The sequence below is a fragment of the Battus philenor genome, unplaced genomic scaffold (assembly GCF_028537555.1).
Source record: "Battus philenor isolate CCGP_79_NKW_IND1 unplaced genomic scaffold, ilBatPhil1.0.hap1 SCAF_1, whole genome shotgun sequence".
In the NCBI taxonomy this organism is placed as follows: domain Eukaryota; kingdom Metazoa; phylum Arthropoda; class Insecta; order Lepidoptera; family Papilionidae; genus Battus; species Battus philenor.
The window spans coordinates 9,151,166-9,176,376 of NW_027181661.1; the positions used below are offsets into that span (position 1 = coordinate 9,151,166).

At 31.6% G+C, this 25,211-nt stretch overlaps 3 protein-coding genes across 4 annotated transcripts; 1 reads left to right on the plus strand and 2 right to left on the minus strand.

Moving 5' to 3' along the window:
* Window positions 1-232: 232 nt before the first annotated feature.
* On the minus strand, window positions 233-975 carry Cypl (peptidyl-prolyl cis-trans isomerase-like 1 Cypl). The gene is made up of 2 exons (XM_068762278.1): window positions 780-975; window positions 233-707 (listed from the first exon to the last, which is right to left on the minus strand). Exons 1-2 carry the CDS (start codon window positions 848-850, stop codon window positions 263-265), a joined length of 516 nt encoding a protein of 171 aa, XP_068618379.1. The 5' UTR covers window positions 851-975; the 3' UTR covers window positions 233-262.
* A 729-nt stretch (window positions 976-1,704) lies between these two features.
* On the plus strand, window positions 1,705-9,590 carry Nup153 (Nucleoporin 153kD). Of its 2 annotated transcripts, none has more exons than XM_068762303.1 (7): window positions 1,705-1,886; window positions 3,265-3,495; window positions 3,595-3,862; window positions 4,289-4,594; window positions 4,673-4,832; window positions 5,073-7,905; window positions 8,573-9,590. In XM_068762303.1, the coding sequence occupies exons 1-7, from the start codon at window positions 1,824-1,826 to the stop codon at window positions 8,705-8,707; spliced, it is 3,996 nt and encodes a 1,331-aa protein (XP_068618404.1). In that variant the 5' UTR covers window positions 1,705-1,823; the 3' UTR covers window positions 8,708-9,590. The 2 variants fall into 2 exon arrangements, with proteins under 2 accessions (XP_068618404.1, XP_068618412.1); XM_068762311.1 differs by having other exon boundaries at window positions 5,076-7,905.
* A 3,954-nt stretch (window positions 9,591-13,544) lies between these two features.
* On the minus strand, window positions 13,545-14,606 carry LOC137921697 (uncharacterized). Its single transcript, XM_068764512.1, has one exon. It carries the CDS (start codon window positions 14,604-14,606, stop codon window positions 13,545-13,547), a length of 1,062 nt encoding a protein of 353 aa, XP_068620613.1.
* Between the last annotated feature and the right edge of the window lie 10,605 nt (window positions 14,607-25,211).

Genomic DNA, 25,211 nt, shown 5'->3' on the forward strand with positions numbered 1-25,211 from the left:
CAGTAATTTTATGGGTAACAGGCTTTTCAAAGTTTATAACATTTATTATTTTGTCGCTTAAAGTACTCTAACAAATAATAATGGTGCTGAAGCAAATCCAGTAAATTAATGTAAAACTAATGTGCACTATATTATTATTATTAAGTACTATTAAATTACACAGTAGCTTTGCTAAAGGTAGCGTCGCAAGGACCATCAAAAATAATTGTTTGTGTAAACATAAAGCTTTATTGAATACCAATTAATATCTAGTTTTTATCATTTACTTTGGAATATATGCCCTTTCAATCTTTACATCATCAACTGGGCAGTCATCTTTATCACATTCCACTAAACCAATCCTCTTCACCACAGGCATACCACTCTGCACTCTTCCAAAAATAGTATGTTTTCCATCCAACCATTGAGTTGGGGCTAAGGTAATAAAAAACTGTGAGCCATTAGTATTTGGACCAGCATTTGCCATTGATAATATACCAGCTCCAGTATGTTTCAAATCAGAGGTGATTTCATCATTAAATGTTGGTCCATAAATTGACTGTCCTCCTTTTCCAGTGCCTGTAGGATCACCACCTTGGACCATAAAATCTCTAATAACTCTATGAAATTTTGTGTTATTGTAATAACCTCTTCGGACTAATTCCATGAAGTTTTTGCATGTTAAAGGAGAATGCTTCCAATACATTTCAATTATAATTGTGCCCATTCTGAAAAAAATAATTATATTTATTCATGAAATATATGTCTATTTCTTTTGATATTTTTAAATCGTTACTTACGAAGTTTCTATTACGGCCACTGGAGGCTGCCATGATTTATCGGGAATACCAACGCTATTGTAACCTAGCATTACTAACAGTATTTATAATAAAAGACACCGTAAACGGATTTATTCTATTATCTAATTTAAATTAGTTTGGAAAGAAAAATTGCTGTTAGTTGAAATAGTGTTGTAACCCTCTAACATTATTAACAAAAAAAACCGTTTATTTAAGTCGGTTATCATCAGATAATTACTTTATCCAAAGACACCTGAGAATAAATCTAGCAATGACGAAAAATGTTTGATGTACACTTTATTATAATATTAAATTAAAGAGATAATCTCGAAACTGGAGTTATAAAGTTGTAGTTAGAAATATGTAGAAAATACGACGCTTATTCACTGAAACTATCAAAATAATTTTAATCTTAGTTACATCATACGTTTTTTATTGGTTTTAAATTGTTCGTAAGTATTTCTCGTATATTTAGCAATTCTTTATATTGTTAACGTATGAGAATTAATGATTAAGAGTGATTTATCAATTTTATTAAAAAATATGAATTTTCTGCAATAAGAATATTTTTACACTGCTTAAGTTATAATATGTATTACAACAAAATTAAGGACAATCAATAGTTAAGTCGATTAATGATCAGGTCAAGTCTCTTATGAAGTATAATTACGCCGTATAGTAATAATTTGCAAATTTTTTGGACATTTCATGTTAGTACATAATCGATAAAATAAACTATAATAGCAACACAATCAATATGTTTTTATACTGAGTCATTTCAATACTATTTTTATAATAAAGTGTATAATTGTACGTTAATGGAAGAAATCTACTTATTTTAATTTTTATACATTATTTAACATGATTTATCAAATATGTTATTTATTACAATGTTTCACATGTCTTCTTTCCTGAGTGTTCTGACGTCTTATAGGCGCCATGTTGGTCACGTTTTTGCTATTGTAGATTTATTTAACTGAAATTTTGTTCAAGACTAACGACATCGTGTGTACGTCTTCTTAATAGCGATTAAAATTTGAAAATATGGACAATGCAACTCCAAAAAATAGAAAGAAACGTTTACGTTCGCTCCAGGAGACCAGTAATGTAAGTTTTAACTAGATTCCCGCTTTGTGCGCTATTTCTTGGATAAGCCTTTGAATGGACTCATGCCGAGTTCTTTTTTGTATATCTTTTGGTGTTTGTCGCTTTGCAAATAAGGCATAAAATTAAATTTTTAGGATGTAACGTTTTAAACTTATAAAGAAATTAGATTTTTAGAGTCGACTAATATTATTATGCTATTGTGTTAATACTCGGGGAAAGCCAATATCAGAAATTTTGAAATTGTTTTTTCAAATGACATTTTAACAGCATTTTACTTTAACTTTAAATATTTTATTAAATTTAGTTTATTTATTTTTTGTATATATATACGTTTTAAACAGCTGGCGGAAAATGATTTTTTTTTGGAAAATGTACTGTAAACTGGACTTATTGCTTGATAATTTAAATTTGTTATTGGATCCTTTTCGAATTCTTCCGTTTGCCTCTTGTTCACAGTAAGGAACATTGAATGAATAGAGTTTTATAAGATTTCTCATGCCTTATAATTCAGTATAGCGAATATTTGTATTTATTTAAATTATTGTTGATATTTATTATTAAATGCTGGCGATCAAAGATGTTTACAAAATTAATTAATGTAGCTTTACATAGCAAAGTAATGATTTCCAGAGCATATTAGTGATTTATTTAATGTCAAGTCAAAAATTTATGCAGAATTAAAAGATTTAGCTCCTATTCTTTAAATTGTAAAAAAAATTGTCATTTTTCATAATTCTGGCCTGTGCTAAATTTATTAAAACATTTCATATGTAATGCTTTACTACCTTAGTACAAAAATTTCTTTAAATATTTTCTGCATATGTGCAGAATTAAATTGAGTTTTGTTTAATGATATTTTTTAACCTTTATGATATTTTTTCAAAATTTCCCAAAATTGTTAATCATAGATAAGATAATCTGCACTGATTGTCCAGGAAATGGTAGAACGCTGGAAATTTTTATGAAAGATGATTGAACATTTATTACATATTAGTTCACAATGTTAAAATCATCACATAGCAACTACTTAGCTTCTCCATTTCTATCAAGAAGAATTGTTTAAGAAGTTTAGTTGTCTCAATAATTAATGGGAGTATAAATAGGTTAGAGAGAATTTGTGTCCTGCTCCCCGGACTCTACATATTGTTTAGAAATTGGCCAGCTAAACATTGCTGGTCTAATTTATGTACATATGAAGTAATAGATGTTTTTATTATTGAACACAAACTCATTGTTTTTAAAGCAAAACATTATTTTTGTTTAGACATTTATGTTCTTGAGTATAGGTTTTGTGCTTTGTGTAGACATCATTTTAAAAAGTGAGCATGTGGGCAATAATTTTTTTAGATATTTAAATATTGATACTTTTATTTTTCAGTCTTTTGTCCAGAATGTGTCAAACGCGGTATCATATTATTTGCCTTCATTGGCTAAATGGTTTAGTTCTCCTACTAGCTCAAATGCTAATGGTTCATCTCAAAGAGCAGATGGAACAGATTCCTCTTCAGAAGAAGAAACTGCAGAAAGTAGTTTAGAAGTAGTTCCACCTCCATCAAAGCGCATGTGTTATAATGTAGCAGGGAAGTCAAATCACTTTGGGCAACCAGATGTAAGAATTTCAGTTATTAAACCTATTATTTTGAACATGATTAACAAATTGATTCAAATTAGCATAGTTTGTAACTTGACTTAATATTGTTATTTTTAGGTAAATTACTCAACCTCAACTGTTGATTCCTCTGAAACACCTGTTACTACTCAATCTCCTTCAAACAAAAATAGTTTCAAAAGAGAGACAAATTATCTTTGTACTCCTATACAGTCTGTTATAAAAGAAGTACCTAATGATAAAATTGTACATGACTACATGAATACAACTTACAAATCACAGTATTCTCTCTCATATACAACTTCGTCGGTGTCAAAAAAACGGAAATCATTATTTGATATGCTTAGTAATGACACTCCAAAAAAAGGTAAGAATACTAATATGATCAAATAGAGAAGCACTTTACTTTACTGTTGTTAATCAATGATAGTCTGTTTTGATTACATGCACTTACCTAGAAATCTAATTGTTTCTCAAAGGATCTCTATCATATTTAGATGGACATAATGTTGCACTTATTTCCTTTACATAATAAATCCCATGAAGTGAAACACTACTAACATGTGATGAATTTTACTACAAAAGGAAGAAATGGATTCCTTGCCTGATGGTTACATAATATTTTTATGTCAAGTTTCAATAAGTTATTTAGTGACAAGTAAAAATATATATTCACATGAAAACCAGTATCTTCAAGTGAATCTTCAAAAGTTTATCACTTTTCTTAATAACATACAATTTTTTTGTCATTTTAGTTAAAAATAACAGTGTTTATTGGATTTGCATGTTCCAGATAAAAGAGATACAAGTTTGAGAAAAGATAATAGCCAAGATTTTAAGCCAAGCTTGTTAGCCTCACCATTCTATTCTGGGAAAACAACATATGGAGGAGCAGCCGCACGTTACATGAATCAAGCCAATACAAGATTATTCAAAACAACTGTAATTAACCAACACAACAATTCTGATGTAAATATTATGAGCCAGTCTACTAAGGAAATTATGGATTTATTAGAACACTACCCATCACCCTTGTCTGAAGCCAGAAGAATATCACAGTATATAACCCCAAGAAACCAATCTAACAGTGATGCCAACTGTAGGTACCAGAACAAACATTACATTTATTATATTTGATTAATTAAGCCTAACCATATTAATGTTTTATTATATTTAGCATACATGACACAAGAACTTCATGTGCCCAGTATAGCATCAATTTTGACTTTGAAAAGGAAGTCACGTTTGATGGATACAACCAAAACTGCACGGCAACTCATCGCATCTCACAGCAGTACATCTAGCTATCCATATTATCCGAAACCCAAAACAGAAAGGTAAGACACAAGAAGGCTGACCAATTATATTTTTTTATAATATGTGCTCTTATAGCTGTTGCAATCCACTTTAGTATAAGTTAATTAAAATACTACTTTTCATGATAAGATTTTTACTGGAATTAAATATTTAGGATATAATTTAAAGTGATATATTTAATTATTTTCAATTATGTAACTAAAATTTTATGTATGTTGGTATGGTGGTAACAATAACTGTTTTATGTTTTTATTTTTCAGTAGTTTATCAGCAACAGGCAGTGTTAAGAATTACACATCAAAAATTACTAAAAATAAAGAAAAAACTAAGCTCGAAGCAAACTGTGAACCTATTGAACCAATTGAATTACCTACTGCAGTTTTAGAAATTGACCCAAATAATATGCCTAAATTTAATTTAAGTGCCCCAAAAAGTTTTGAATCATCAAAGTCTGCTAGTAATAACATACCTATTGCACCTCTGGGTGTTAAAGAAATAGATAATTTGGACACAAAAGAGCAAAAAGTATGTGAACCTAAATCAACAGCAGATACTGATACTTTTAAATTTTCAACACCTGTTGCAGTATCTAAAGATACTACATTGAGTTTAACAATACCCAAATTTATGTTTGACAAACCACAGCAACATAATGAAGAAATTAAAGAAAACAAAGCAAAGAGTCAAACTGCTATTCTCAATTCAAATTCAACTACAAAAAGTGACACTAAAGCTTTTACAGAAATACCCAAGGAATGGAAATGTTCTGATTGTTGGGTAAATAATAAGGCTGATACATCTAATTGTGTTTGTTGTTCAGCTAAAAAGCCAACAGATCAAAATAAAACTACCAACAATTGTTCTAATTGCAATAGTGAAACAAATCTTATTAAAAATAGTAATTTGTGTTCCAAATGTGAAGAAGCACAAAAAAATAACAGCAACAAGTTGCTTTCTATGGCATCATCTGAAAATTGGAAATGCAGCGACTGTTGGGTTAGTAATGACCAAAAAGCTGAAAAATGTGTCTGTTGTGGAGCTAAAAATCCAAAGCATTTAGGTACGGAAAATAAATCAAAAGAAAATGAACTAGAATGGAAATGTGCAGATTGTTGGATCAAGAATAAAAGTAGCGTAAATAAATGTATTGCATGTGGTGGAGTTAAACCGGATTCCAAACTTAGCAGCAAATTAACGTCATCACCTGCAACTGATTTGACATCGTCATCATCTTTTAAAATATCAGACAATACTTTCAAAAACATTGTTGATGCTCAAACAAATAAATGGCAATGCCCATTTTGTTTGGTTAATAATGAAAATGATAAGTCTAAATGTATCTGTTGTGGGGCAGAAAGACGTAACAAAGAAGAAAACAAATTTAAAAACTTTACTTTCAGTGCAAATGCTAACAGTTTTAAATTTGGAATTGATCCTGAGGATCAGTGTAAAGATTCTAATAAAGAAAAGGAGGCTGAAAAAATGACTGTCAATGAGGAATGCGAGACTAACAATAATACTTTAGCCAAAACAACTTTCAATTTTGGAATACCAGTAAACAAAACTGAAGACAAAAAACCAAATTTAATTGGAGACAATTTAGAAAAAGAGTCTACAGTACAAAAGTTAAATTTTAATTTTGGTATTCCTACTCAAATAACTCAAGATGCATCTTCAGGTTCTGCTTTATTAGAGTGTAGTTCAAAGGTACAAGAGACAGCAAAAATTTCACATGAGAAGCCCCAAGAAGTTCCATCTGTGGAATTAAAACTTCAAGCTCTGGAGCAACAGGCATTAAATTCTGATGATGTTCCAAAAAATAGCACCTTTATATCACCTCTACCTTCAGTGATAGCTCAAAAGCCACTGCAGCCAGTATCAGCAAACATAAGCCAGGAAACAATGATGACAGACAAAAATTTACCATTTAAAGGATTAATAACTCAGACAACTACAAGCGATGAAGCAAATAAGCCAAACACCTTTACTTTTCCTCAAACTGACATAAAACTGGTTTCCGATATGTTTAATACTTCACCTGTAACTGGGGAAAATGCATCCACAGCTATCAACTCTTTAATACCAACTTCTGCAAATAAAACATCACCATTTTTTAAAAATTCTAGTGTAAATCCATCTTCCTCATCAAATACACTATTCCAGAAGATTGATCCAATACCAATGTTTCAAATACCTGCAACATCTGCTTCTACAGAAAGTACGACATCATTATCGGCATCAACAAAGATGTTTAATTTTGGTAATAATGGAATGAGTTCATTGTCTCAAACTGAAAAACCACAATTCAATTTTAGTTTTGGGAACATAAAGAAATCTGAAGGCCCTCAAATATTTAGTGCTGCATTTGGGCAAACTGCAAGTTCTGACGAACTAAATACCACAAATAAGTTTACACTTATACCTGCTAATACAGCTGGAAATAGTTTAGCTTTGCCTGGAAACACATTAGGTAATTTAACTGGTGGGAATCCTTTAATCAGTAACAATCTGCCTGGAAATAATGGGCTATCTACTGGAAATACGTTAGGTGTATCTGAAAATAATTCCTTGGGTGCATCGAAAGGTATTAAAACATCGAGTACATCAGGACCTCCTACAAGAGCGATTTTCGGCGAACCTGCACAAAAGCAAAATATGTGGTCTAATGCAAATAGCACTGGAAATTTTTTTGTGTCAAACACAACTACTAATTCTTTGCAGCAAGCTCCAACATTCACTTTTGGAATGCCATCAGCTTTTGATGCCAATAATACAGGTTCCATTTTTGGATCCAATACATCAAATGTATTTTCATTACAAAATCAAATTTCCAATGTTCCATCAATGTTTACAAATTCACCACAAAATCCTTCAGCTACAAATATGTTTGGGAATCCACAATCAACCAGCACTCCTGCTCCCACTGGTGGTGTGTTTGGAAATAATAACATGTCAGCGGCTAATAACTTTAATGTTGTGAATCCTACCCCAGTGCCTTCATTTGAAACAATATCGCAAAATCCCGTGCCCACTCCAAGTTTCAATTTTGGCACCCAACAACACAACACTGGGGGTGTTTTTGGTTTTGGACAGGTAAGTCACTCTTAAATACTATTTTTGAATTGTTTTCTAAGTTGAGTACCAACTTGAATTAAGCATTTTCTTGTTTAGGTATTGTAAAAGATTTACACATCTGTGTAATCAAATTATTAAGGGCTCTTTTCAAAGTGTTTTCAACAAATAATAACAGAAACAAAATAAAATTTTTGAATCTGTACTAGATCTAGGCTGTCTATAATTTTCAGACATGTTATGGAACACAATGTACCATATTTTTCAGACTATAAAATGTACTGTAACACTTGACCACTTGCAAGTTATAAAATGATTTTTAGAAATTTTAGGTTATCATTTTTCTTGTTCATGTTGTCCTCATCTTAGCTACTATTATAAAATCTATCTGTAAACTGCTTATTTAAACACATTCTTTCGTTCAGAAAACACATAATTTGGATAATATTATATATTTAATATCCAAATTCATTAAACTGGCCTCATTTCTGTTAATGTAAAATTCAGAAAACATTTAGTTATGTTGCTAAATTCTTACATTAATGAACTAACTTAGATCAATACCATTGTCCTTATCTCTTCTTAATAACATCTTTTACAGAAATCTTAGATTATGATTTTTTTTATCATTTAAAGACTGTTACAAGACTTAAATATCTAGTATTATTATACAAATTTTATTTTTTAGCAATCATCACAACCATTCCAGAGCTCTGTATATAACTTTGGCTCCAATCAAAGCACACCACAATTCAGCATGGGGAGTTCTCATAGCACAGTGAGACGTGTAAGGAAAGCAGTGCGCAGAACAACACAACGATGAAACAAATAAATCTATGTGATACAAAATAATAAAATATAATGTAATGGTGGTGAAAAACTGTAAGTGTCCTATAATAAGTGATTTAGGTATTATTGTATGTGTATGTACCAAATAGTTATGTAATATCGCTCACTTATGTAAGGTGTTATAAAGAAAAGATGGGGCAGTGGATTGTAGCACAAGGTGGTATGAGGAAATCAATGTTCTTTAAAATATATTGACACAAGGATAGGATCTATGACCTAGGGTTAGAGATATGCCACCGAAAGCAGTGTGTATTCACACATTAAAATTTCCTATAAAAGAAGAGTGACTACTTTTTTCAAATAATTCTTGGAATAAGTGAGGGATGTTATTGAAGCTTATTATGTTTATTTCTATGAATTTAAAATGAAAAATAGTATGTAATTTTTCACATTTTGTTCCCATGAAATGAATTAAAAATTTCTCTTAAAACTAGACTGCTGCTTTTTGACATGTTCATTTTAAATTCCTATATGAAATTTGACTATGTAAATGCTTTGTTATTCTTATACACTTGTGAAGTTAAGTCTAAATAGAAAGACTTTTGATATAGTTGACTGATTTGTAAAGAGTTTTATTATTTCTTCATAATAGTCTGCCTTAAATGAATTACAAAGACAATTCATTGGCTTTTTTTTAAAATTGTGAGTTCATTTTTTACAATTTACGCATTTGTTTAAACTAGCTAATTATTCAATAACATGTAGCCAATTTTTTATTCTTTTATACATCAACATGTAAAATAAATCAAATTTGTCTGCTCTTTATGAATAACAAATACAGTTGTTTTCTTTAAATTATAGTTATTTATCCACAAAAAAAATTTGCAATTCTCTATACGTTATTCTAAACTTGTTGAACGAAGAAGAAATAATGTAAGGATTTGGTATAGGTTTTAACATTTAATTTTTTGTATTAAATTTTACATTTAATTTTACATTAATAACTTGTCTACCTTAATGTTTTGTACATATTTTGTGTAATTTGTCATATATATAATGTATCTTATGAAATCAGCTGTATTTCTTAAAATATCATTATTTTTGTACAACTGTTTAGCCATAAAAATTTACAAATACAATGAATATTGTTTTTTTTTTAATTGCAACTATTGAGTGATCGAAATTATTTAATCCGAGAAAAAAGTTTTATTTGTGTAATATAAATACAAATCTGATAGTTATTATATGAATGTCTAGGTAGGTTATGAAAGTTAAAGGAAATAAAGTCAATAGATTTATTTTTCTAGTAAATATTAAACTCTTTAATCTTAAGAACTAATTTACGATAAACATAAGCATTGATATAAGTATAAAAGATGTTTACTTGAGCAAAATATAATGGATCAGGTTAGTTCTAAATCAAAGTTTAAATATCGGGTTGGAGAGAAAGTTTTTCGCAAATAGCATATAGCTAAATTTGTAACAAATCATAAAAAAGCTTATTTTTTAAAAAGAAATGTAAAATTTTGTGTTCATCAATTCTTCTTTTTTTATCTGTCAAGCTGCATGAATATTGTACAAAATTTTATACATATTAAAACATTTCTTCCAAAATTAATTAAAAAATAAAATAAGATAAATACAAAGCGAGCCACGAAAAAATTGAGACGTCTATGGATCTGATGCAGCGTCGGTTAGATTAGCACAAAGAACAAAAACTCTTTAAACAAGTTCCTACTGTGAATTTTCATGTTTAAAATCACCAGGCCCTGGTCCCTTGGTTACGGATAAAATGGACGACAATTACGGATTAAGTGGATGAAGATCGTTATATCAGAAGTTACAACGTAGCTGAAGAATTTTAAATTGACCTCAAAACAGTTTGACTTGTTTGAAAAAGCTGGGTACACAAAGGTCGATGTGTTGATAACACAGGAGTTAACTCTCGCTCATTGAAATTAACCTAATAAAAATAAACCGTTTTTAAAGAGATCGATGAATACAAAAGTTAAACGTAGATTATCTTTGAAAAAGTCTCGAATTTTTATATTAATCGCGATAGAATTTTCTTTCCGACTTGTTACGTAAAACATTTTCTTGCTTGTAGCTCTTTCCAGTTGTGTTTAGTTGTTTTTTTAATTCGTCGTATTACGGTATAATTTAATATACTTTATTACAGAACACGTATAAACTTTGTAAAATAACAAAAAACAACAGTGGCGAAGTTGTAATACTGATAAATGATTTTTAGTGGGAGTCTCAAATTTTTTTTTTATATTGTCGATGTATGTATTTTTACTTTAAAACATCTCCAATATGAAGACATTGACTGTAAATTGGACCGTTTATTTTGTAAGTACATTTTTTTTAAAAAACGTAATTCATTCTTAATGTAATTTTTATGTATAATTATTTAGTCTTGTTTATTAAAACAATTCTCATGTTTGGTACACTTGAAAATTGGTTGGTAAATAAAATTGCATAATCATAGACTTGAAAGTGGTGTAAGTCCATTGACAGGTAGTGGCTCAGTAGGTGCTTGCCGATTAAGTAGCCTATTTTATTTGTTTTGTTTTATATTACGTGCCACACTACATGTTAAGAGTTGCTGGTTAGTTATACGTTGAAAGTATATGTTTTACATAATATATTCACACAAATAAAGCCGATGAATGTAAACAAAATAACGAAAAGTAAAAAGAGAAGAATTCTAACAGAGGTAGAATCGTCAACAGACGAGCGTACTGTTACTGGAAACTTAATTTCTGCTGAACAATATGAAAAATATACGTAAAGAAAAAACAGATGTTTATGTGTGCATGTTTGTATACATGTATGTATATGTATGTATGTTTGTATGTATGTATGTATATATGTATGTATTTATGTTTATGTATGTTTAGTACATGTTAACTACCCATTATTTATACTTGTACCGTTTACATATTATGGTTGTCTGTAAGAGATTGCTTTGTTTAATAAGAGCGCCCATTGTACTTTTTTGTTTATTATTATGAAATTATTTATATATATATTCTTGTGTGTACAATAAATAATGTTAAAAAACGGAATTGAGTGAAATATTAGACAAAAGTATTATTGAAAAATAGGAAAATTTATTATAGAAACATGATTTGAATTGAAAATTTGTAGTTGCTGGAAGAAATGTGTAGAACATGTCTTAACGAAGCACAATATAAAGCAAATTTTGGTCAGTTCTAGAACATAGACTAGTGATTTTAATAAGCAAAATGTATTTCTGTATTGTTGAATGTGTAATTCAATGAAGGAGGCTCGGAAATAATTTGGGCACTATGAACTCTGGTGGAAGTATTTCCAGAAAATTGCTATTTTAAGATCCCCAGACCCATGCGATATTATATTTCTTAAACACGAAAATTACAACAACTAATGACGAGGTAAACACGATTTTTATACAAAATATCATACCTACATGTTCTGGAAGATTGCTAAACGTAAAAAAATCGCATGGACGCCTCCGTACCACGCCTATTTCTAACGAAAAATAAACATTTGACGCCTTTACTACTTTATATGCTACTAGTGCATCACGCATAATAAGAAACGCTGCCACATGCAGACAAGAACTTGTAATTACCAATGTAATTGGCATCTAAAATTAGAAATACTTCTTTTATTTTATTCCTCGTCATTATTTGTAAAAAAAAGGGGTATATTGTGAAGTATATTGTAAAATTTAATTTTTCAAAATTGTAATTAGCAAAATACGCTTAAAACAAATGTATACAACCAAATTACATATGTAATTGTAATATAAGTCGATATTTTTTAATTAACAGATATGTCAACCTTTTCGTTTCATAGAACATAATAAATGGACTAGCACCACTTTCAAAATAAACGGCCCAATTATAACTGCATGTGTAGGGGATCTTTTGTAAATATAAATGGCGACCTTTCTACTAATGATTTTGATAAACAGAAATTATTGCAAATGTTTTGTTGTTGGAGAGAACTGGTAGTCGCTGCTCTAAAGTTCTATATTAGTTAACAGTTAATGTACATAACACTGAAGACTGAAGCGACGACATGAGATGAGCCCATTTGTTGAAATTATAATTCAGATAAATGTTAACTCCTTATTGATTGTTAAAAGCAGATTGTTAATAAAGTAATATAGTTTAAAAATTAGTATACGCGACGTTGCTGGATAATAATCCGCCTGCTCTTTGTTTGCCTCAATATTCACATCGATGCCGTTAAAAAAAGTTGTTATACCATTCAGAGTTGGAAACTTACTTTTAAGATTAAGCACTAATAAGATCGTTAAATTTTTATTGCAAGTATCGCTTCAGATTGTAGCAGTACACCTGCTTAGTATGTTTCTTGTGAGCGTTAAATTTATTAGCAACCATTTCTGCTATGTGAAAATACTTTTACGCATAGCAGCAGCGCTTCAGTAATTTACTTTGAAATAGTGGCGATAGTTTGTAAATAGTGTCTTTTATAATTGTAACGATTATACACCGTAATGGTCTATTAGTTAAGGCGCTATTGAATTATCAATTTAAAGTTACTATGAAATTATCAGTAATAAAACAATGCAAATATAAAGAAACTGTATTCACTAACAAAGGACATTGTAATAAAGAAATAGATAATTCCAGAACAAATCTACATCTGCGCTGTCGAGGAGCAGGCCACTCTTAGCCAATTTTGTGTTTTTAGCGATGTTTGTAGTTGGGCAAACCAAGTTGAGAATTAAGTTCGTAGATTTGTTCTTCAATTAAATCAACCATACAACACAAATGTTTTTTATTTTACAAAGAAATAATGTATTGCGTGCCTGAGGTTAATAACAAATTACAAATATATTATGGATGCCGCGTTTAAAATGTATTCATGGGCTGGGGGAGGACAGCTCCGATAGTCCTTCCTTGTTTGCTTAGAAATACGTGGCGGTGGCCTTGGCCGCTAATATTGCTGACTCGTTTTAGATCATATCTTCCTACGCCTGGCCATACAATAATTCTACGATATCCCGGTGGCTTGTCGTAACTGCTGTTGAAGCCGTGTTTGTTTTTCTTAAAAACTTTCGCTTTGTCCACGTTTATGTCCGCGGGTCCCGGTTCTTCCGGTCTGCGGAGGCACATTGCTAAGTCGATAAGGGTATTCCGACTTCTACATGGTTGATCTCTATTGCTTTTATTCATTTGGCCAAAGTGCGATTTCTTATAAGTTTCCATACTTCCTTTTAATGCAATTGGCCATGTAGCAGCGGAACATCTTAAAGAAGTATTGAAATGGTTTTTAATCGTGCTTCCATCTCGCGGCCCGGTAAATAAATCGTACGGGCCCCTTACAGATACAATTTTCTTCGGTATTTCCTCCATGCTCTGTTTGTCTATAATTTTGTACCTGTCTGGTGCTAGTGACCATTTTGGTGAAGTGTCTTTGAACCTGCAAGGTTCTTGCATTTCAAATGTTTGTTTAGTGGAGTGCGGTCCGTACGGTGCTTTGAAGGGAACTGCTCTGTAATATGTACCCGGGTTTGGGATTTGTGGGATACGCGATTTGAAGCGCGGTGTTCTTCCGAAGCCAACGTTTTTACACGCAGCCTCGTATTGGCTGGTTTCCGGTAAAGTATGCCAAGCTGGTCCTAGTAGAGAATCATACCATCTCTTTTGTTCAAGTATTTTCTGATTTCTATAGCCTAAATGTTTAGACCAGTCTTCTAAATCACTTTTATATTTCCAAGGATCTATTCTATTTACAATTCGTTTATTAAAATCAAAAGCTGTATTTATGTCCTGCGGATGATAAAGGCAAGGGTCGCAAGCCTTGGGTCTTGTGATATACAAACCACTCGGATCCAAGTTTGGGTGACCAGTATTTTTACCGAATCTTTTTACGCAGGAACCAAATGCATTTGCACGTTTTCTAGGTATCATTTCTTTATAAAATATTTTAAAGTAAAAATTATATTAAAAAAATTTACTAACAAAGTAGTCAATTTTTGACATTAAACAAAAATGACAGTGACATTTTTAAAAGTTTATATTTTAAAACTTTAATGATTCTAATTATTTTATTAATAATCATTTTATGGCTTTTTTTAAATCACCTGTTGTTTTATCTGACGTGAGTGAAACACGTAATTGTAAAAACGATATATTTCTTTAAGATGCGTTTCACTTTGTAGTACAAAAATTTCTGAAATTTGTCAGAACTTACGGAAGATTGATTTTTATTATTGTTAATACGAATCTGACTCTCCCACTACAACTAACACTATTTAGACTAGATGACATGTAGTTTGTGAAAATTCAATATTCGGTTAAATACAGCTGTAACAAGTAATCGTTTTAAATTTTATAATAGTTTTTCCGTGACATTTTTCTATTTTACCAAATTCATATTTACACTTCTTTGCTGTATAGATATAAAATGAAAAGGTAAAATTTAAATCAAGAAACTGAAACTACAATGAAAATTTATAAATGATGCACGCGATTCTAACTTATTGGATTAAACCTTAGCCTATTACGGCGCGTGTTTCAAAGAAGTTATAGTACGTCATGTAAAATGTTAACTGCGGTTCAAGTGAGGTACAATCAAGAGAGGCTTCCTATATCGATATTATATTTCACGGCTAACTTAACAGGTGCCTTCGTCTTGTGTCTTATTGATAAATAGAAGATGCGTGTTTTTGGAATTAGCAAAATTTAAGGAACGGGAAGTCGGCAGTTCTCTGCATTAGTAAATACCGCGCCTAAGGCGGCGTCCATTGAAAATCGATGGGGGAGCGGAGATGGTCGCGCTTGCGTTCCACGCGTGCCGTCCGCGTGTCGCCGTCAAGTCGCCGCCGCCACCGCACGCGACCTGTGGAGCGCTGTGCGACTTGTTGCCACCACCTGTTAACACATGGAGGCTACGTGAACTCCAGGTAAGTAGGGGCAAACATCACTGGCTGACAGTAAACGAACAACACACAAATTCACGGTTAAACCATACATCAAAATCTCGCGCGCATTTCAAATTTTGTTTCAAAACATGTCATTTTACGAGGTTGTTTTTTGAAGGCAGTCTAACAACTGACGAGTTTGTCAAGTGGCGCTGCTGCTTTCAGCATCGCGTCAAAATAATTAAAACTTGTTATGAATATCTATAAGAGCTCATTTAAACTTTTAGTTCGTCTTTCGTATTGAAGCCTCCTCAGTGGTACCTATTTTAAAACTGTGATCGACAACAAGATCGGAAGATTTTTTTTAAAAACCCAGGTTTTTTAATTGGTTATGAAAATTTAATTTAAATACAAGTCTGTAAGTTTCGTAACGCTTCCAAAAAATTCAATATAATATTACGGTAACTATTTTTAAATAATTTAGAAATATACGAAACTGTAAAAATTATGTGGAAACGACTCATTAAACATGTACCAAAAAGATAATCATCACATTCAAATTTTTAAACTTCTTGCACTACGTCCGTGCAGGATCTGTTTTGGCGCTTTGAATAGATGTACAGTACATTACACATTTCTATTTATACGTATTGTTCTTATTAAAATCTACACTTATTAATATTATTAAAATATGAATGTTTGTACATAAATTAACTATTTATTTACAAATAATATCAAAAGAAGCGAATATTATTTAAAAAAAATTGCATTAAAGATTATGGAGGTTTTATTAGGTTTAATCAGGTTTTATTAGGTTTTATCAGGGTTTTACTTTAGTGAATAATGTCTTGCTAAATTAATTATCAAAATTGTTAGTTGGCTCTTTAGGCAACCTTTTTTGGTTATAGTATGTACTGGTTTCAATACCCTCATTTTTCAGCAGTAGCAATGATAAAATATTATTTATATAAACAGCGTGTATGCGAACGTGTCTGCCGCGACACGGTCGTAAGTCCCTGACACTAGTCTCGGGCTCGACTGAGTTTAGATCATAATCATGTTAGTCAACAGACGCCCACTGCAAGGCGCAGGCTTTTCCCGAAGATCGCCATAATGACATGTCTTGTGCTACTGAGTTTATATACATAATTATTAATTACACATACTTTACGATGACAGTGACATCTCATGAAATCTCACCAGCATACGTTTTAAAGATTATCGCACATTTCCGTGTACCGTGTCTGATTATTCGGTAAGAAAGTTTTTGTTAATGTGGATTGTATTTTAATAAACCATTTTTCTACAGTGCATACAAACGGACACATTTAGTCACCAATATTATGAACATGGCCAAGAATTACATAACTAAGTAGAGGCTTTAGTGTCAAACCATTTCTAAATAATCCTATATTCTTATTCTTGATTTTTGATTCTTATTCTATATTCTTATTTTTAAATAATCCTTATTCTTGGCAGCTGCGTTCGTTATTATTCTATTTCTTAATTTAATGTGAGATGATCACCTCTCCATGCACCATGCGTGGTTGTGAAGTAACACACGGGAGTTGTGGGGAATTCTTTATTTGAAATAGGCACGCTAACGGCAATACATATTATAAGTTGACATTAGTTTCATGTAACTACACACAAAATTACGTTATAATATGTACCTATTGTATGCGTACACAGCCTGGCTATTATTATGCTAGCTTATATCTTAACGAGTTTCTAGCAACTCAATAGAACATAAAACAATATTAAACGGTTCTCAAAATAAAAATAAAACAAGACACGTACAATCTTTTGGACGTTAATTAATTATATACATTTTTACATATTTACTAACGTATTATTCATGCGCTATAATTTAAAATCTTATATGAAAAATATTGAAAGATACTTGATAAATACAAGAAATTAAAATAAATTCGTAACGCCTAAATTTCGTCTCAAAAAGTTAACATATCCTTCATGGGTCTGAGTGTACGCATATATAATAAAGTTCCACAAGATATCTTATGTCTTCCTTTTCCTAGTTTTAAATATGAAATTAAAAATAAATTAAAATGGATGAATATAAAAAAATTGTTTAAGCATTCTGTATATAAAAGGACGTCCAGAGTTACCAAAAATGTCCAACTCAGATGTATCCGCATAAAATTGATTGTATGTGTTGCACAATCTGGGAATTTGCTGGTGTACTGAGAGGTTGATATTGTGGTTCGGAATATTAAAAGCTAATTGGACGACGGGGATAATTATAGAGAACACCAACATTAATAGTCTCAAGTATACACGGATTGGTAGGCGATGAATACTTATTTCGGATTTTAATTAGAATTTTTGATGATTTTTGTTGAGTTTGTTTAACGTTTACTTTAATGTTTTGTTAGAAGAGGTAATATTATAATTTAAGAAATATGTAATTTATTTTGCCCATTTACGTATTTATTATTGTTAGACAAGTTAATATTTAATTATTTTTCGAAACGAAATCTGTCTTATTTCAGATACATGAAATTTATGTACTATTTACACCGTGCTATTTTTTGTTTCAGTAACAGAAATATTAGCTTTGCTAAATAAAACTAATATCCTTAATTTTAATAAACCAAATCCGTTGCTGTCAAAGTTAGCGCACGGCTTATTACATGATACTCAGCTTGTAACCCGTTATGTGATAAATATGGAAAGATTAACAGTCCACGCTACTACGGTGGACAGGTATTATTTAAAGTTTTTTTTTAACGAATTCTTTACTCGGGTAATTATCCGTTTCGCCCCTGTGGTACTTTACATTTGACAACTTCATATTTTTCTATCGCTACGTAAAGTATTTTTAATTTACAAAATGATATTATTTGACATAGAGAATGTCGATCTGTGAACTAAAAATGAGAAATTTTTTTCTTTCTCTCTTGATATAATTTGAGGCTGTGAAGGATTGATTTCTTCAAGGCGTTCATCGGATCTTTGTATTTTGCTGAAAAAACAGGACGAGATCCGGCGTATAACGGATCTATCTTTATTTGTGAATAACGCCTAGGCCTTCCTCTTTTTGGTAACAAATCCAAAGTTCCATAACTACAATAAGTATGTTTTACCTGATTCGCTGCCTGATAACATCCTGTAAAAGTAAAATTAATGCAATAATGCTAATTATGTGTACTATATTAAATGTCACTATAATATAATTTACAAAACTGCACTATTCTTTCGCATTTATAAAAATAAGTCCAATGATCACAACTTCTTTAAAAATACTGAAAATAGTTCAAAACAATACTTCACACACACTTACCATATGTTTCTATTTCTTTCACTCTAAGCACCATAATTAATTTCCCGAGTACAGCGACTTACGCCACTTTAAAAATAAACATGTTCGTTATACCGTTAACTACCAAAACTTCTCTCGAACAAATCTCAATAGTTCTCAACTTATTGAGTGCAAAATTTTTTAAAATGAAAAGATACCGTTTCAATGTATTTAGTGTTGCCATTAACTTGATTTTTTTGAAAAGTGACTTATACCACTTTCAAAATAAACGGCTCATATATATATATATATATATATATATATATATATGTATATATATATATATATATATATACATATAGTGTCCTAGTCAAAATAAACAAATTTGTTGTTATGAACATTTTTTATTGGGATCAAGTTAGCTTTTCGATTTGACACCCTTGTTTAATTAATAGGATAAGGAGACGATGACACTTCTCATTATCTCCGTACTCAAAGTTGACAAATAGTATTACAAAAATCTTATTAGTCACACGTATGCAACAGGAATAGCATAACTTACTTATCAAACTTTTCGCTCCTTCGTCGCTTGAACGTCCACGTCAAACGTCACTTTCGTTATGCTATTTCGTACGCTGCATCACTTGTTAGTAAATAATAATTGTACTGTTTTTGTAATAAATATTTTTTGCCATTATTCTGCGAATATTTGACTTTTTGTCACTCTTTGATATTTTTTTAATTGCAGTATATACATGTTCTTATAAGAAAGGTCGCCAAATTTTTTTTGCCTGGGGCGCCCTAACCTTGGAACTGACCTGGCTTCAAGACCCTAAAACCTGAATGCGACATTATTTAATTTTAGTACGCGGACATAGTTGCAAGAAAGTCTTGCCACCAGTAAAATCGAAAATAGTGTTTGCAGTCTGTTGAGAAATAACCTGTAAAGTACGGGAAGATATAAATTCCAGCTACTGAAGCCACTACCGATGCAAATCGGAGGCTTAATCGGACTTATTTATAAATAAAAATATTCCAGTTCGAAGGCGCGCTTTACGAGCTAGCGAAGACTAGAATTCAGTTACTAGGGAGGCCGCCTGCCTTTGCATTCATTTCAGCAAAAGCTTATACTTCCAGCCGTGGACGAAGGAACTAATCTTAAAAAAACAATAATAACAAACTTTTTGTCCATTCTTTGCGAACAGCGACACAATGAAGTATTTTGTAAATATGGTTAAAATATTTTTTACGGATGCGCAAAAAGAATGGTTCATCATCATCATCATATCTGCTGATAGACGTCAACAGCAAGGCTTAGGCCTCCCCTAAGCTCGCCATGACCAAGATGACCGGTCTTGCGCTGTCCGCATCCGACGAATTCTCCAGAGCTTAGCTATGTCGTCAGTAAATTTAGTGGAAGGCTTTCCCACGCCACGAGTACAGACTAGAGCTTCGAGAACCTTTCGTCTCCAATGGTCTTTGTTTGCACGAAGAGCAATTCTTGGAGTAACGTCAGTGACCTTGATTCCTCTACGGATCTCATCATAAGTAAGAAAAGGACCAATATATAGCTACTTCCGCTAATGCAGTAGTAGTCGTGCAATAAAGTGCACCGCCCTCCAGCCCGCTGATAAATGCGCATGCGGCAAACAATGCGAATTACACAACTATCACCATTAAATCACTCAACACGTGTTTCACCCCTCCACGGGACATCTTCAGGAGTAATGTTACACCGATTAGTGCCAAACCCAGAGTCTACACTTACTATGACGGCTTCTCGCAGCTTTACCTCAGATGCCGATTTCACCGTAATATTAAGTTAATAAATAGGAAAAAATTTTAATTACAAATGAAGTCAAAATAAAGTCAGTATTAGCCCTGCTGTCATTGCCTTTCCATGTAGAACTTGAAATTAAAAATCCAGATTTCACATTCGTTGAGAGATTACTCTAAGAGAAAAAAAATAAGTAGGGTTTAATCTTTCCATCTCGCTTTAATGAAAAGAAATAGGTAGTAGCATAAGAAAAGTGACTTCATCGTAAGTCACAGAGCAGATTGAATTTTTGACAAGCGCAATTTTCTTTTTCGTTATGCTACATCACTTATACTCACAAAAAGTGTCATCTGTTGGTATATAGGAATAAATCTCTGTACTTTATATCTGAGATATGGGACGTCGCTTCAATCTTCACTGGATTGGGAAGCTGCAGAATCTCTTAGATTGCTTAGGTTGATGCACCATAGACCGACTAGATTTGAAGGCCTCCTCGACGGAACCTCGTCTAGTGCTGTCACTTGTTAAATTTTTTGTACCTAATTTGTGAGCAGATTTAGTAGTAGTAGGTTATCGAGTACTCCTTTAAAACCGTAGCATTTGAAATTAATATTTAATAAAATAGTATTATTTCTTCATAAACAAACAACAAAAAAAATTAAATACATTGCCGAGTGAGACAGGGGAAGATATGATAGACATTGCATGGGTAGGTGAAACCAAACTAAATTGCTATATTTACGTTTTGTAACATAATATTCAACCAGCACCATAAAGCTTTCGCGATCACCATTGCGTTGTAATGAGTCACTCGGAGCTGTTAATTTTTTGAATCAGAATAATGCCACAGTCCTTTTTAAACCAGGAATAGTTCTACAAATATTACTCAAGCACTATTTCTCAACGAAATAAATAGATGTGAGTTGCAGGGCCTCAGTCCCAAAAAAAGATCCATTACCATTAAATATGTATTACGACAAGATAGACGCGAATTACGTTTTTGTTATTAATAAAAATAAAATATATTCCGTAAAGTTTATATGGAAAGTATAGAAGTACATTTTGTTCGAGTTATAAGACATTACGTCTGTTCATTTACCGTGAATGAAAACATCGCGAGCAAAGCCGACGGGTGCATTACAGCCCGAACACTCTAATAGGAAGTTTGTGTCCCACCATTAGAAATATTACAAAGGAGGTATAATACATACTACAAGTATTTATATTTTTCAACATTATTCTAATCATATTTTTCACCACTATCCATTAACATTCAGGGTGAATTCACAGTTCAGATTCATGAATATTAAATCAATAATAAGATATTATGGGGTCTAATATATAACAAATTATATATTGAGTAATTGTGGGCATTAGATATCTTTTTTAAGAACTATGCCTCATTTATTATTCCTCAACAGTTATTTTGCTACCCTGTAATAATAGGTGGAAGAAACTTTTTCATATTATATATGAATTTTTTTTTCTAAAACTTTTGTACATACGTATGATTTTATTCGATTACATTTTGTTATCTTGTACGTAAATAACATTGCAGTAGAAGTTTTTGCGGTTTGTTTTGCGTTTTTAATTTTTTAAAATTAAATTACAAAATGTGTCCTATTATTTCTACAAACGAAAAATAGTTCGAAACTAAAATATAAACTTATTTCTTTTTTTTTAAATTTTACCTTTTTAACGTGATCCTAACCAGCTACGTGTAATTATGACAAGTTTATAGGTACCATTGGCGATGAGAGCTTTTTACGGACCTAATAATGTTTTAATAATTATTTTAGACGTGTTTCTAGTTATTATATTAACAGTATTTTAAACAATTTGGAAATCAATACAGTTAAAATTACAGTTTGTAAGTTGCGAGACTAAATAAATGACGGATTATAAGAATTATCTTACATTGATTCGTGTTATTTAAATAAATCAAATATAATGAAATATAATATATTGAAATGAAATAAATTAAGAACCTTGTTTAAAAAAAAAAACACAATTTCTTAAAAGAAATTAATTTTATCTTTAACTTTAAAAATCTGACATAATTACATTATACGTTCAATGATATTAAAATGGAAATATTAAATTATTAATCTTTTATGATTCTTTCAAACAACAGAATACTGTTGACGAATTATTCCAATTTTTATCAATTTATGTAAGATAATTTGTTAACGATTTGGATTGAAAAAGAAAAAAATACTGTTTTTTATTGACACGGTCTAAGCCAAGCCTATTTTAAATTCAAGGTCGTTTCGTTATAATGCCATTCATGTTATTTTCAGAATGAATAGTAATAGTTGGTGCCGAAAATACTTAGCCGAAAGCCGTTCTCGGACCAGTCGGTAAACGCGGCATGGGAAAGCCCACTGGGTGTACTTACGATTTATGCAATGTCGTGGGAAATCTCGGAAGCCGGATGTGGGCAACATAAGCCTAGTCATCGGGGTGATCTTTGAAGGCTATTTCTTGTAGTGTGCCTCTTTCGGCTGAAATGAACATGATATCATCGAATCCGATAATGGTTATTGGTAGCAACCGTCTCAATGTAACGAGTTGTGTTTAAAAACAAGAACTGAGATTGCCCCGGTGTAGGAGTTTTTAACATACATTTGAACTAAAACATAAAAAATGAATGTTTAGTCCCTTGTCCTCCCTATCTCATATTATGCTGACGAATATTATATCGACCTTTATTTATATCTCAACAAACTAGATCGTCGTGTCGATAACCGAATTTTATTCGTTTTTAACCTTCAAAAATACAAGTTATTCGTATAGAGATATAGACTCATATAGAGTGATCCTTTCGTGAGCGGAGAAAGTTTTGCTTACTCTTCATTTCTTGCACATGTCTAACACATCGCCTTTCTACTTAACCCTATGTATGCAGTTTCTTCTTCTTTCTTTCAAGATCTTCAAATAATATTTTACTACCTTCTTCTTACAAATGTGACTTCCTTCATTTCTTTTCCAAACTTTTTTTATTTGGATTAAACTTACCTTCGGAATTAGAGAGTCAGTAAGTCGTTATATAAAAAAACCGAACCTATTGGCAGAATTTACATAATTTTCATAATTTCTCTCTAATTTTATTTTACATACTATATGTGTAGTTTATCGTATATAGTTAATAGTTGAAGTGATGGCCGCTTTAAGGCTTAACGGAAAAACCATAGACCGACAAACGCAGCGTAGAACTTCTGCACTGTAGATTGACAGAGGAGTTAAGGTTGTTGGAAGTCGTTGGATGTAGAACGCTATCAAGCAGTCATATTGGAAATATATAAGGGAACCTTATCTCTAGCAGTGAACGTTATAAGTCCTGATATGATGACGAAAATGAAGATAAATTTACGGATATATATTACATCATCAACCAATTTAGATATGTATTTATTAGTAATTAGATAATAAAATTGTAATATCATGTTGTATTATGTACAGAGATTGATTAGTTTTGGGTATCAAAAGTTTTAAAGAGTTCAATGTATAGTTCATTAACTGTTTATTAATATATTTGTTTTTTGAAATTGTGAAGTAGTTAACTATTGGTCTCCTCAGACTTTGTAATGCCTGAAGTTACCAGCCTCTCGCATTCCGTTAAAAAAATAAAGTATCATATTTCAGAGCGATCACTCCTCTACACTGACTAGCGAGAATGCATATATGGCATTAAATAATTATAACGTTAATAATTAAATAATAAACATGCTAGTGATATTTAATAATTAATTATGCTTCCAAAAAGGTATGAAATTCTCCTATCTCCACTTGCCTCGCGTAGTGGCGCTTAACGCTTCGTACTGTCTACCTGAAATAGGCTTGTGCCTTTTCTGTCGGTACATTACAAAGCTCATCAAATGATGCGCTAACGTTTATATGTAAACATACGAGGTGTAATCAAAAATAAGGTGATTGAATTTTTATACCGGGAACTACTTTATGTACGTCCATTTGAATTAATATTTTGGTTCATTGGGATGTAGCAGTCTGTAGCAAATTTAAACAAGTTGCGATTTATCCATCAGTTTCGATAGGTAGAAGAGTGGCATTATATTTGCTGCACGTTGAACAACGCGTAAATATAAAATTTTGTTACAGGTTGCAAAAATTTTTTTAAAAAAGCTCATGAAATGTTAAAACTATTATAAACAGTCTTCAAAAATACTACAATATCACCAATATTATGGTGTTTTTGAAGACTGTTTACAAGTGATATGTGCTATTTAAAAGTGGGAATGAGTTGATTGAGGATGAAAAAAGGTCGATGTCCCCTTCGACGTTAAAAACCGACGAAAACGCAAAAATGGTTCGATCAAACAGGCTATTCATGATTCGAGAGCTTGCCGAGGAACTAAACATCTCGTATGAGTCTTGGCAAAGCATTGTTACTGTTGCAACTGTGCATACCTGCCCTACTCTCTCGATTTATCAACATGCAACTGCTGGTTCTTTCAAAAAAAAAAACCGTGAAAAGTAACCGTTTTGACACAATTCATTGAATGATCTGTGACAGAGGAGCTGAAGGGTCTTCCGAAAAAAGCATTTCAAAAGTGCTTCGAGTCGTGGAGTCAACGTTGGGACGTGTCCATCGG

Coding starts and splice junctions, on each gene's coding strand:
- Cypl (XM_068762278.1), bottom strand. CDS start 850: ATGCTAGGTTACAATAGCGTTGGTATTCCCGATAAATCATGGCAGCCT. Junction 708..779: donor GTGGCCGTAATAGAAACTTC/GTAAGTAACGAT, acceptor TATTTTTTTCAG/AATGGGCACAATTATAATTG.
- Nup153 (XM_068762303.1), top strand. CDS start 1,824: ATGGACAATGCAACTCCAAAAAATAGAAAGAAACGTTTACGTTCGCTC. Junction 4,595..4,672: donor ATCTAACAGTGATGCCAACT/GTAGGTACCAGA, acceptor TATTATATTTAG/CATACATGACACAAGAACTT. Junction 4,833..5,072: donor CCGAAACCCAAAACAGAAAG/GTAAGACACAAG, acceptor TTTATTTTTCAG/TAGTTTATCAGCAACAGGCA.
- LOC137921697 (XM_068764512.1), bottom strand. CDS start 14,606: ATGATACCTAGAAAACGTGCAAATGCATTTGGTTCCTGCGTAAAAAGA.